Raw genomic sequence first — 14,576 nt, 5'->3', positions numbered from 1 at the left:
TGCCTGGGAAATGCCAACTCATGCAAAGGCAACAACAAAAATACCCAAACAGCCCTGTGCCCGTATCATGGATCTTTCCGGAAAATGTCCTGCCCCAACACGCCGGCTCTCAGGCCTTCCGCACTGCTGGATCAGAAATGAAAGCACACAGGTAAACACGCTTACGTAACGGCAGGGCGGCAGGCCGTGGGCAAACCTGCTGCTCCCAGAACTGTCACCCTACACCTCTCATTATCAGCATGGAGCACACACACACATACACACAACAGACACACACACACACGTAACCCCCACGGTCACAGATGTGCCCATTCACACACCACACTGGACAGGTGACTCAGGTGCTGTCGTCGCCATGGACACACAACGTGAGGTCACAAAGGGCACACATCGTGAGGTCACAAAGGGCCTGCAGGAGGTCGCCAATCAGGAAGGAGATAGTAAGAGTTTGTTTGGGCTCATTTTATTTGCGTACAGTGAAATGCAAATACACATTTTGCCAGTTTGAATGCCACTGCTTTGTGAGCTTGTCTGGAGTCTTGCTGGCATGGCCATTGTATTCATGGAGTTAATGAGATATGGAAAAGATAACAATCTCACAGAAGCGTATACCTTTAAAACCCTGGAAGCACAAAAACACACTTCAGTTTAACAGGTTTGTGAGCCAGGATCAAGATCATTAATTTCAGTGGCACTATTGAGAGTGGGCAATCTCAATGTGGGATCCTATCTCTGGATAATCCTGGATTAACATCGCTTTCTCAAACAGCCCCCAAGGCTTTATACGATTGAGCTCTTCCTGAAGGCAGCAACCAAATGTTATTTCTTAAAACAGGTTAAGCAGGCAAAAAAGGGCAAAGACAGTCTCAACTTACGTCAAGACATTTCACTAACGATCCTTGCCATTAATAGTACTGTGACTTGTGAAAAGTGACCTAACAGGAACTTGCCTGCATGACATAACTTGTTTTGTCTTGAGATTTGTCTACCAGTCAGAGCAGTCTCAGAGATCTCCTCAAACCTGGAGTCCATCAGACTTGTCAAGATGCAAGATGTCTGCTGTCGATATATGAGAGTGTATGTAGTGTGTAGGTTCTACATACAAACAGGAAGCGTTACAGTGTCGGGGGCTGTTTCTATAACTCAATTAAAGCAGCCATATCTGTGGCAAAACAGCTTGATCTTTTTTTTGCTGTTTCCATGGTTACCCAACAAAAAAAACAGGGCTCATGTCGTGTTCCTTTGCTGACCATATCTAACAGGAATCAAGGATGGGTCAGGAGGAAAAAAGCTCATATGTGTCTGTAGTCTAAATTGCAAAAAAAAAAATTAACTGACCGGTATGTTCCAAGGCCCCTGTCCAGTGGAGGGCTGCCCTAGTTTTCCCCTATTTTGTTTCACTCCTGTCGGCCTTGATCTGGCACTGATCTAGTGGTTCCAAGTCTGATCTGTTCCAGTAGCGGTATGTTATCTGGGTAGTAACTATAAATACTGCCAAATCTCTTATTTGACACTAGCCCGGAGAAAAGTCATAGAGAGAGGTGAAGCAAAAGCAAGGGCTACTATAGAGGGCAAAGACATCGTGGGAAAACTGAGAGAAAGATGGTACACGATGTGCTTGAGAAGGCAACTTGTGAATTATGGTAAGTGAAAGCCGCGCTTGAAATTAAAAATAAAATTTCACTGTATTTCTTGAAACCGTATAAAAAACTATTCCCAGAGATTTCAGATGGCTTCTCATACACAGACAGCCTTGTGCCATCGCCAAAAATATGCCCAGCCAAATACAGATTATACAGCGCCTGTATGCCAGTAATCTCCGAAAATAGCCAGAGAATTACAACTACTCATAGGCAATAAACACAAACGTCGAGAGAAAGAGAGAGATGTGGGGAAATAGGGAGAACAACTGCCTTATCGCCATTAAACTAGTAAGTCACATTTGATTAAAACCCTCTATAGTGCCTGGTTAATGCTCCCGTTTGCTCGTTACTGGCGATCTGTTAATAGACCTTAACCATATGTGCACAACCACAAAACAGGTTATGCTAGGCCTGATAAGATGTTACTATGGATTTTGTGAGCTTCCTTTTATACCAATACAAATCAACCGTTTTCCTCTGTTTTTTTTGTGGGGGGAATGACCTCGTTTTTCTAAATTAATAAATAAACGCACGCGTGCATTTTGTGTCAACTAGGCTCCTGCAAAGCTGCAGCGCTGCACGAGTGAACGCATAGCCTTAAAATGATTACCAAGTACAATAGGGACTACTTGCATTATTGATTCCTACAGCAAATGCAATATTAAGTCACAATGCTGCGTGCATGTCTGCCTCAGTGTGTAAATGAACAGCCTTGCTGAGCTCGCTACTCGTCCTATGCAGTAGAAATACAGTGTCCCACATAGAAACCAATTTCGTAACCCATGAATACTACTGCTGTTGTTATGTAACCTTTGAATCACTGTATGTAACAAAACAGCAGTGTTCAAAAGCTCCCGATACATCTTTTGAAGCGTCTGTATGAATTCACCAGTCCCCTTTGCACAGAGACATCGAACAGACAGGTAACTATTTACACATCTACAGAATACTGTAACTCTTTAAGAAATAGAGAAGTGTTGACAAGAGTTAACACGAGCGTAAAAACCTTGCCACATCACCTTATAATATTAATACCTTATAGGCTTATAAGATTAGACAGGTGCTCTCACATTATGCATTTATAAAATACATGCTTTTCTCAGAAGTGTCGGCTATGCACCTGAAAGTATAGCCTACGTGGCCTGTGAAGGTAGCTACGAATGTGATGTAGTGTTGGCTACTGACAACATACCTGTACAATTTCCGAAACGCTTCCCCGCTACACTGTCCAGAAGCGCCAGCGCCAAGTTGTCCGGTGTGTCCGGGGGCAATGGGGTCCAGTTAGTGTCCAGGCTCGCCTCGGAGCTCTGCTCGTCACTGGACAAGGACGGGCTCCTGATGTCCGCGGTGGCGGAGGGCCAGCACGGGGCCTCCTCAGTATCTGGACTGAACACCTCCCGGGCCGGACCACTCTCTGGTGAAGTCTCCCTGAAGAATGGCAGGCCCACCACTCGGGACAGGCTGGCACGTCGCCGAGAAGCCCCGGTGCCAGTCGCCTTGTCCCCGAAGCCACCAGCTCGACTAAGCGCAGTGGTCTGTTTTTTCAAAAACTTTTCCAAAGGCTTCATTCCGGCCGGCATTTTGATCGAATACCAAAATAAGGCCTGACAAAACACTAATTAAAGCGAAATAGTATAGAAGCTCTACAAGAAATGTGCCTGCGTTTCTACATTGTAGCCTATTGGGCTACTTACAGTGTAAAATCACGATGCTCCGCGTGTGCTAATTGTGTCAAGGAGAAAACAAACCCATCTGTCAGTAGCCTTAGCAAATGCTTAAATGCAGACACAAATACAACGATGTGAATCGCCAGCGACGCCCCTCTTCAAAGGGTGGTTTGGCATTTACCGCGTCGCCAGCATTTAGGTTATCGTTCAAATCCAAACCTGCTCCTGAGGCTACCGCTTTCCCCCACCTCTGCAGTCATGCAGACCTTGTTCATAGGCTGTATTTACGGTATCAGCGCCCGAGTACGAGAAAATAATGCCATTGCTCAAATGCTCGCTGCGCGTAAAAGCAATGCGGCGAAGTAACAGCCTTGAACAGAACACAATGAATTAACGCGGAAACAAAAGATATGAATAACAGCGGGGTTTGTAAACACAGAGCCCAGCGGCAGTTCCACAACTGTGAGCCGTCTGCGTTGAGATGTTGTTGCCTCAAATGAGTGGTGCTACCAGGCGTCCACGAAATCTATTCAGTCCGTCAGACAGTATCTCTGTTATGATGGCTCCTTCTGATGTCCTAGTCGCAGGCTGTGTTGTCTTTCTGTGGGCGCCCGTTTTCGCGTCTGCGTTTGTAGCCTCTGAGCTCGGTGGTAGGCAATGAACACTCACTCACTCGCTCGCTCTAGCACACACAACACTACGGTGCACACACACACACACCCATTAGTGAGGTGCGAGGGTGTCGAATGCGAGACTGCTGCTATCGCCTCCCTCTCTGCTGTGTCGTTCTGCAGTTGCGCGTTTACTGGTATTCAGCTACTGCCTCTTGTCTGATAGTAGGTGAAACACGTGTGCTTACAGCATTTTTTTTTCTCACTAGCCAGAATTGAAAAGGAGGGGGGGAATCATTTGGTTGGGTTTAAGGTCTAACCCTCTCAGCCGTTTTAGTTAACTACTGAAGTAATTCATTTGCCGTTTAATTTGAATGCACTCATTGTAGCCTATGTTTGTGCCAATGTCTACTAAATGGTGAGGGATGCGTCACGATGCCATTATTAATATAAAACGCTCTATTTGATGGTTATCTAGAGCACGTTAGACGTATTATTATTTTGTGAACTAGTGTATAGTGTTTTCTTTTGATATTATATAATTAAGAATCATATTGTTATCTTTCTAATATTATTTTCTTACTTAATGTTTAATGTTTTCCTTCCAACTTTTTCCGATCAAGAGCATTGATCAGACTACACTGGCCTTCCGGCGTGCAAGTCTAAATAACAGTTAGGTCTAAACTCACACCGTACAGACGACATAATGGTAGTGCTGCAGTAGTCCTTGTGCACGCACCACTGCGTGTCAATGGCACATTACAGACGACCCATTAATTACTTTGACCAACGAGGGAAAGAAAGACATCAACAACAGCTACAAGACGCTCTGCCTCTCTGCGACGGCAGGTTTTTTATGAAACTGAGCCCACTCGGGTGTCATGTGTACTGACAGCCGAAAAATGTTAAGTTGAAATCGATCTCAGTGAGGCGGACCGTAAGCAGGTAGCATGTTACACTGGAGCCTAAATATGGGATCGTATTCCTTCTGAGTCGTGCTCTGTGGCGGAGACTTGAGCTCGCGGGTGCACTGCCTTAATGATGAACAACAACAGCGAGGCCATGCCATAGGTACATTGGGTAAATTCGCCAGAGAGAAGTGATGATTCATTGGTCTCCCCTGCTCTTTGCACAGGTAGACAATGCATATTTAAGGTAACTTTTTAATGCAGGACTAAAGACAGAAGTTGATTCTCAACCAATTACACGTTCCTAATCAAATTAGATATGGGGTAGTTTTACACGTCACACATCCCCACCAACAGTTTATTTTAGGGATTACACCCCCACTGTTGACATTAATTCAAAGCCTCTTCCTTGTCCTGAGTTTAATTGCTGACATCAGTTATTTCTTCCTCTCAAACTGAAGCTTTTTGTATTCTTCTCTGTGAATAATATATATTTAGGTCGACTTTCCTAAGTATTTGACCAAGTTCCTTTGAATTCCATAAGTATTTTACCAAGTCTCTTTGTGGACAAATTAATTAAGATTAAACTAAATAAAATAGTCAGTTTGTTCATCTTAAGCAATCTCTTCTGTAACAACAAACAAAACATCTTTTGTGAAATTGTATGATAAACATTATTTACAGAGCAACTGAACAGTTTTAAACTCCGTTGGTGTGATTTGCAAAATCCTCAGAGAGAGAGAGAGAGAGAGAGAGAGAGAAACAGAGTAATGCAAGGACACGAAGAGGATATCATTTGTAGAAGCAAACTAAACAAACTTTTACTTGTCCAGTCAGTGCCTGAGAATCAAGAGACATGGGTCCCCAGGGTGACCACCTAACAGGGAGACCTAGCACTCAGTGATCCATCATCTCTGATGGAGGGGAAAAGACACCTGTGAAGTGAGGTGAACTGTCTCCATTATGATGACCCCCATCTGTGTGTGATGTAAGGGAACCTTCCTCTAAACTAGGGTCTGATGCTGTTTCTGCACCAGGGCGGAGGAAACTACACGCTCGCACTTAACCCGAGGTGTGAAAAAGAAACTGCGACGTCACACACAGACAGGCTTCTCAGTGCCCACGTGGCTTGCATGGGGCAACACAGGTCACACTGCTCTATTGAGAAAGGAGGAAATTGTGACTCAATGACATATGCACACACACAGACACACACACACACACACACACACACACACACACACACACACACACACACACGCACACACACATTTGTTTCATTGAATGCAATTCTGCTTTCATTAAATGTATCGGGAAGTTGGGAACATTCAACATAAAAATCCCCTACACTGCCACTACCACCATCTCTGAATCCTCTCACTTCTACTATTTCCACAGACATGTTTGACTCCCTGTGTGTTGGTGGGGTGTTTTTGGTGGAGATTAATTTAAAGGAAGTGCCTAAAATAGGAGAAGCAGGGACTCCACCATAATGACCAGGTCACTCACACACACACACTCACACACACACACACACACACACACACACAGTCACCATCCACTCCTCGTGATCACATGTCCATCTGCCCCCTGGAATATGTTACGTGGCCTTCATCGGAACTCCCTGTGATTCCCCCGACATGTGACTCACATCTTTCATCACAACTGTTGCCATGCCATTACCATGGAGTTGGTAAACTATTGAGCGCACTGGGTGTCATGGAGATTTGATGGTTGCCATTGTCCAGGGTCCCAGAGCTGAGATCCAACCCCGGATAATTGGGTTATCGATCCACCTTGAGCTTGTGAAGTTAACCAGTATCAGGTGCACTCTTCTCGTGGGCCCAATTACTTTTGTGTGTGTGTATATATATAATATACATATATACACAGAACATGTGGGGTATAACTCATCAAGTGAGAAAGAGAGAAAGAGAAGGAGAAAGAGAAAGAGAAAGAGATCAGATGACGCTGGCCCAGATTTACCAGGTCTGGTTCAGAATTGGGCAAGGCCCATCTCTGGCCCATCTCTGAGTCTGCTGCAGTCCAGCCTGGGCCAGTGGGGTCAGTGCACATACTGTACTCTATAGGGCAGCACAATTACTCTGGTTCCGGCCCAGTTGAGTGGAGGAAACGAGTGGTGTTCTATGCCTTTCAGTGAGATTTCCTGTCATATACCCACGCGGTGTTGTGTGGCCTGTGGTTTTCTCACCCAAGTTGAGCTATAAACCTTCCTAATGTGACGTTGTACCTCAAAGATTATACTAACTGAACATTGCAGTTGATTTTTGTGAAGAACACATCACAGTATTGTTCTGTTGGATGTTTACATTGAGCTATAAGCGTTTCACTCTTAGCCCACTATCCACATGTGAAGTAGAGGCATGTGAGGAGTGTGTCATTGAGCTCATCAGCTCCAATGACACACCCGGCCGAGCGATTCGCTCTGGCAGGCCTGTCCAGCCCATCCACAGATCCAGAGGATCTATCTCTACTTACAGGAAAGCCTTAGCGCACAATTATGGCTGAGCTGCTGTCATCAGCTTTTGATTGGGAAAAACAAATCAGTTTAAAAAAAAGAAAAAAACACAGAGCCAGGTTTTTCGCAGATGTTGGTGAGAAGGATTCCCTGAAATTGAGAGAGGTGCATGAAGAGGCCGCGGTACGTAGGACCCTGCTTTCACTCATGCCCCAGTCAGTCAGTCGGAGCGGCAGAGGACCCTCTGGTAAGGTTCCTCTGTGCATGTTTCAGCATCATCATCAGCATCATCATCATCATCATCATCATCATCTCTGAACACAAAGAGAGAAGAATGAAGCCCACACACACACAAGGCTCAGAGCTCCACAATACACCTTTATTCAGAGGCGACAAAGGACAACGCTGCCACCCTGAAAGATCTGCTCGTAAGGTCATTACTGAGCCCTCCCACGTCTTTGGCGGAGTGACGCAAGTCGGAGTCTACCGTGGCACTGAAGCGATGATGCCCCTGGCAATACAATGCACACACTAATGTTATGTTATCTGTCCTTCGCGACACTCCACGCTTCTGTTAAAGGGGAAAAGAGGCGTTTATCAAGAGGAAGATAAATGCTACTCACAGCCCCTGCACAATGTCAGTGGGTTGCTGCAGGCATTGCATAAGAGCCTGTCGTTAGGTTTGCAGTATGTGGTGGAGACGGAGGAGCGTGGCAGAGGGAACAGGGTGATATTCTGTGTGATCACATGTGAATGTGTGATTGAACAGGTGTGTTTGCAGGGGAGAGGTTGTGAGAGGGGGTGGTGTAATGTAAATCTTTTCACCACTGTGTATGCGAAGGGGTGTGTGTGTGTGTGTGTGCATTGAGGTTGTGTATTAACTGTAAGTGTATGTGTGTAATTGTGTACATGTGCGTATGAGAAGGTGTTTGTGTGCATGTGCATGTGGTGGGTATGAGTGGGGTGTTTGTGCATTTATGTATGTGTGTGTGTGTGTGTGTGTGTGTGTGTGTGTCCTCACCACTGTGTCATCCCAAGATGACAAACGAGTCCATGAGCCTTGAGGTGGGTGGGGGTACCAAGGCACACATCTGTGATGACTCATCTGGAACAGAACCCCACCCCCCCCCCAAAACACACACACACACACACACACACACCTCATTACAAACACAACATCGCCCTTATGTCATGTGCGAGCTCCACACATGGGCTCCCTCACAAATACACACACAACACCCATCTCCCCCTCCAAACACACACACACACACACACACACTCACACACACACACTCACAGCAGTCAAACACCATTGTCAGTGTTTATGACAAATAGATTTTCATAATGACAAATACATTTTTATAGCCACGGATACATTTCTAAAAAGCACCCAAAAAGAAATTGGGGTAGTGATCTGAACACGATTAGCAGTCAGACAGACACACAAACATCCCCTGACCTCCCCTATTTTAAGGTCACAACTCTATCCTCAGGCCAAATGGGAGACTCGCTCACACACATAGACTCAGACTCAGACTCAGACCCATAATAATATCAAAGCTGGCTTCACAACACAAATAATACAAACTAACTGGCATACACTGACACCATAGCCTAGTTATGCACACAACATCAAACTCACATGTGACCAGGCACACAATTTACAATTTAAAGTCTATCCACAGTGAAAACATACTGTATATCCACACCCTTACCTCACAAACCAACAGACACACTTTATACTGTACAAATGACAGACAGACAGACACACCGACACACACACATTTAATACTATGAACCAACTCTCTCACTCTCTCTCTCACACACACACACACACACACACACACACACACACACACACACACACACACACACACACACACACACACACACACACACAGACACAGACAAACAGACACTCAGTGAGTCATCAGGCTCACACACACCACTACTGTAGGTACAATGAACAATCAGACACACATATTAACACACATTTCATTCTGTTAGCTATTTCTCACAAACACACACACACACACAAGCAAACACGCACACACCTATACTGAACACACAATGGACAATCAGACACACACACTAGGGGCATCAGACACAGAGCTCCAGACAGAGGGAGGGGGGGGGGGTGAATGGTCTTCTCCCCCAGTGAGGATAAGGTTGGCTGGGCATGGCTGATCGCTCCGCTCCCCTCCACCCTGGCCTTTCTAGGGGATCGGGGGGGTCTGGACTGGTTCCAGCCATAAGCAGATTATCTTTAACTCATCAAACAGATGCTGCGTCAAGAGAGATGATGTATGGCACTTTCACTCGTGCTAATACACACACACTTTCTCTCTGTCTCTCTGCAGCCACACACACACAAACACAGACGGCCTCTCTCTCTCTTGTTGCAGACACAAACCAATACACACATCACACACGCTCTCTATCTCTCCACCAACACACACACAGTCTCTCCACAAAGACGCACACACACTCTGTAAACACACACCCAAACACGTACAAACACTGCACTATGTGGATCACAGGAGGATTTAAAAACAGAGCCCCTTGGTGTTCACAGTTCAGGAGCACACTAGTCATTAGTGTTTCTAATTCCCGTGCAGCTGAGCCCCATTGGGCGAAATCTGTTTAGGACTCTTACTTTGATATAAAAGGCTCAGGATATTATGCTACTGAATTGTCCTTAAGCCAATATTGCATTGAGAACCAAATAGGATGTGTGATAAATGGATCAATTCATGCATTTTAAATGTCCTTAGTTAACATGCAGGCATGACTGCTGTCAAGGCAGATCTCATATGTATGATTGAATGGGAGCTTAGCAGAGGAGACCATATGTACGTATGAAAGGGGCTAATGAGATTGGAGATAAAAGGTAGAAGCTACAGAAAGTGTTAGAGAAAGAGAGATGGAAGAAAAAGAGAAGAGGCAGAAACATTTCGCTTTTTATTATTTTCAACGCCAGATCGTGAGGCGTGCCGTAAACATATCAATGGTTTATTGTGTGAATTCTCAAAGTGCAGAAAAACAGCACAAGAGAGAGGGATAGAGAGATGGATAGAGAGATGCTCTCTGTTCTGTTCGGTTCTGTTCTGTTCTCTGCTCAACACGACCCAAAGCCATGCATCACGGATGACAGAGAAGGGAATAGATGCTTAGACAGAGAAACAAAGAAAGAAAGAGAGAGAAAGAGAGATGGTCTTGCTGTTTGCTGTCCACATACAGTTGAAGGCGGCCATCAGGGAAACGGGTCCCAGACCGACAGTGACACACAGTCGGAGCGTGACCGCCAAGTGACCTCCACACAACCAAAAAACCCATGAGACCACAACATGGATAACACAAGACCAGTGGTGACAGAGATAGAAAGAGAGAGAGAAATAATATTCAGAAAGAAAGTGAAAGAGTAGAAGAGGGAAAGAGCAGAGATGAGAGGTGGAGAAGAAAGAAATGTCCAGTGTGACAAAAGGGGGGAATTCAGAAGATGACAGAAAGAAGAAAAGTAAACAAAATGTCAAAAGTAAAACAAAAAAAAAATAGAAAATGAGACAATGACAAAGAATGAATGAGGGATAGAAAAACAGTGATAGAGAGATACAAAGAGGAAGAGACAGTGAGAGGTCCAGGAATGGTGAAAGAGAGAGAGAAAAAGAGAGTGAGAGAATTAAATCGAGAGAGTGAGGCAGAGAAAATGAGAGAGAGGGGGAGAGAGAGACAATAACAGATTGAAAGAGAGAGAGACCGTGAGCGAGCACGGAACAAAGAGAGGTCAAGGGACACGGAGAGAGTGAAATATACAGTGAGAGAGAGGGAGAGAGAGAGGGAGAGAGATAAACAGAGAGGTGGAGACACAGTGAGAGAGAGGGAGAGAGGGAGAGAGAGAGGGAGAGAACAAGAGAGAGAGAGAGGGAGAGAGCAAGAGAGAGAGAGAGAGGGAGAGAGAGAGGGAGAGAGCAAGAGAGAGAGAGGGAGAGAGAGGGACGGAGCAAGAGAGAGAGGGAGAGAGAGAGGGAGAGCAAGGGAGAGAGAAAGGGAGAGAGCAAGAGAGAGAGGGAGAGCGCAAGGGACAGTGTGACCAAATCAATGTGACAAAGACAGAGAAGAAGGGACAGTCTGAGCGAGAGAGACAAAAGGGGGGGGGGGGGGGTGGGTGCAGAAGCCGCTGTGTGTTCCCATCTGAGCTGTCCCCAGCACGTGTGAGCGTCTGCGCCCTGTCTCCCTCATTAGCCGAGCCCACTGACTCTCTGTTTACAAGCAGCCGGCTTCATGCAGCCTCTCGATCATGAGTCATGTGTGAGTTTAATGAGCATCAGCCCCTTCTTCAGCACAAACGAGTGTGTGTGAGAGAGAGAGAGAGAGAGAGAGAGAGAGAGAGAGAGAGAGAGAGAAAGAGAGCGAGAGAGAGATGTGGGGTGTGCATGCATGTGTGTTTATAATTGGTTGTGTAATTGGGGGTGTGCTTTTGGGTGAGGGGTACGTGTGATGGGGTGTAAGTGTGTAAGGGGGGGGGGGGGGGGGGTGTATGGGGATGACATCATTCTTGGCAAGGCGGAGGGCCTTTGTTTGGTGTCCAGTGGTCTGTGACGCGGGCGGCAGGGGTGGCCTTTCCTCGCACTGGCACACTCCCCTGACGCAGAACAAAAAAGACACACTTTAAATATGCAGCAGCCGCCAACGCACCTCATCAAAGATGCATCAGAAAGGCCATGCTACGGCCACCTGGCAACCTGATTGGTCAGGGCCTCAGGGGGGTTGGAGAAGCATTCGGGAGACTCTTCATCATAAACAGGAAGCTGCCAACATGACACACAAGACACACACAGTCAATTGTTTTGGCTATATAACAAAAAAAGTTTTCATGTTTTGTAAAGAGGAAACGCTCAATACCAGCACTTTATACAAAATCTTGCATTTATGTAATTATTAATATGCTTATTTAAAGAGTTCCCCCTTAACTTCACATCTATAGGGTACTGGAGCAAAACTGTCATCTTTTTCCACAACATGATTCCTTGGAGGCATCCAGGGCTCTCGTCTGTGTCCCAGAGATCGGTGGGGCCCATGGCCTGGCAGGCCTGGTACAGTGGCACAAAGACCGCCTTACTTTATTTGCAGCATAACCCCTGAGCCCCACACAAAGGACAGCAGGGGCCATTGGGGGGGGGGGGTCCATACATTAATGATGGGGGGAAGAGTGGAGGAGAGAAAAGGAGTGGGGGGGGGTAAGAAAAGAGGTGGGTCGGGGGGACAAAGGGTGTTCACTAGGACCCCCAACAAAAGAGAGGGAGGGGCAGGAGGGTCTGGGAGGGGGGAGAGAACCATGAGAAAGAGATAAAGAAAGAAAAAGGATAGCAGACGCTGGAGAGAAAAAGTGGACAAGAAGGCAATGATACGGGCTCAGGGCTTGATGCCATGGAAACGGAGAGTGGTGTGGGCCAAGAACACGGCACTGGCACCTTTTTTTCTTCTTCCTCCTTCCCTCTGACTATAAACGAGGTGCGAAAACAAGCACACGGGTGTCAAAGTGCCAAGAACATAAGTGTGTGTTATTTTCTTTCCCTTTTAAGTAGGACTGATTACATAACGGGGCGCCCCACAAGCCCCGCCCCCTTATTAAGTGTGTGTGGACGAGCCCACCTGTCAGTCACGAGACGCACGTGTTGGCCTTGTGATGTGATGAGAGAGCAGCTGCCCTTGTGAAGAATAACACCAGAGCATAGATCAGTCTCCAAAGCCCCTGCAACGGAGCAGCCACACAACACCAGAACATCTCCCAGGCAGCTGTAGGCCAGACCATCTATGAATATCCATGAGAGGGGCGGGGCTGCCCAAGGAGCCAGTTTGTTTAAAGACTAGCCCTGATTGGGGGGAGCAGAACATTCCATGAGAGGGGACAGACAGAATCAATGGGAGAGGGGGGTTGTTCTATGCGGAAGATTCCGGAACATGTGTCCTGTCAGTCAAGATGAATGTCTCCAACCTGCTGCCTGCTGAGGACAGATTATGAATGACAACTGGGAGGCCCTGCAGTGGAAGCTGAAAAGACTGTTTTTGTGAAAGTGTAGATCAGAGGTGGATGGAAGAGTTAGACTTAGTTTCACCACAGACAGCTTTCATACATGTATTGAATTGTTGTGTTGACCATGGAAGACAGATGGTTTTGCATCCATACCCATTTTTTCATGTCTGACTGAGAGATCGAACAAAAAGCTGAAATGAGCAAGTGTAAACGTCAAAACTATTAATTAATAAACTATTAAAACTACTAACTAACCCATATCAATAAACAATGGTCAATTTATTCAACGTTACCCAGTATGAGCTCTCCCTCAGCATGTGTAACCAAAGGCTGAACTGTTTGCCTCCATCCTGTTCATTGACCTCCACGCCTGTGCTATCAACGCTGGCTCTCTTCCCTAAAGGGCTGGGAGCCTGAAGCAGGAGCCGCCTGTTAGCGCTACCATTAGCTTTAGCATTAGCCAGCTCTGCTCGACGTGGCTCCTGGCTGCAGTGATCCTCAGAGGATGACACCACAGCAGCGCTGGCTGTCCCGCTTGGCAAGATGGGCCACAGCAGAAGGCAAATCTCTCCTGCTGGCAATGTCAGTGCTGGCATGTGACACGAGAGAGAGAAGAGAGGAGACAGATACAGAGAGAGAGAGAGATAGTGTGTGAGAGAGAGAGGACAGATACAGAGAGAGAAAGAGAGTGAGAGAATAAAAAAAGAGAAGAGAGTGATAAATGAGGGGTGGGGAAGGGCACATAGAAAGAGAAGGCAGAAAGGGGTTAGAGATGGAAGAAGTGGGGGCAGATGGGTACAATTATTTTGCAGATTTCCATGCCACTTTAACAATGACCTGCACACCCGTCAGACCTGGTAGATCAGAAACTGGGCTTATGAGTGGGCAGCCTGCATGTAGGAGGCTCCATTTTGTGGGCTGTGGTCACCCTGCATGTTTTGAGGCCAACTCACCATAGTGCCACAGTGCTGGAATGACCCGCTTTAGCAGTCAAAAATACCCCAGTAGCATAAATATCCCAGTGACTGTGGCCTGTCTGCGCAGGAAGGTGAGAGAGAGTGAGAGTGACCGAGAGAGTGTAAACACAATTTTCAAATGTTTAGAAAGATACAAGGGTGATATAGCACTTTGTCATACTAGAATCATTCTCATCTCATATTCACTTTGTTATACGAGTAACTCTGTTAATGAAGGGGTTGCTAAACACATGTGCGTGTATACATGTATGCGTGTG

At 46.2% G+C, this 14,576-nt stretch overlaps 1 protein-coding gene across 1 annotated transcript in view; it reads right to left on the bottom strand.

Moving 5' to 3' along the window:
* The window catches only part of rapgefl1 (Rap guanine nucleotide exchange factor (GEF)-like 1), a 42,591-nt gene extending 38,211 nt beyond the window's left edge, over positions 1-4,380 (bottom strand). The window contains exon 1 of the mRNA XM_031575181.2: positions 2,836-4,380. Within this exon, the coding sequence (XP_031431041.1) occupies positions 2,836-3,223 (388 nt within the window). The 5' untranslated portion in view covers positions 3,224-4,380. The remainder of the gene's footprint in view (positions 1-2,835) is intronic.
* Positions 4,381-14,576: the final 10,196 nt, after the last annotated feature.

Source organism: Clupea harengus, chromosome 1, assembly GCF_900700415.2.
Source record: "Clupea harengus chromosome 1, Ch_v2.0.2, whole genome shotgun sequence".
NCBI classification, from domain to species: Eukaryota; Metazoa; Chordata; class Actinopteri; order Clupeiformes; family Clupeidae; genus Clupea; species Clupea harengus.
This window is presented reverse-complemented; position numbering and strand designations above follow the sequence as displayed.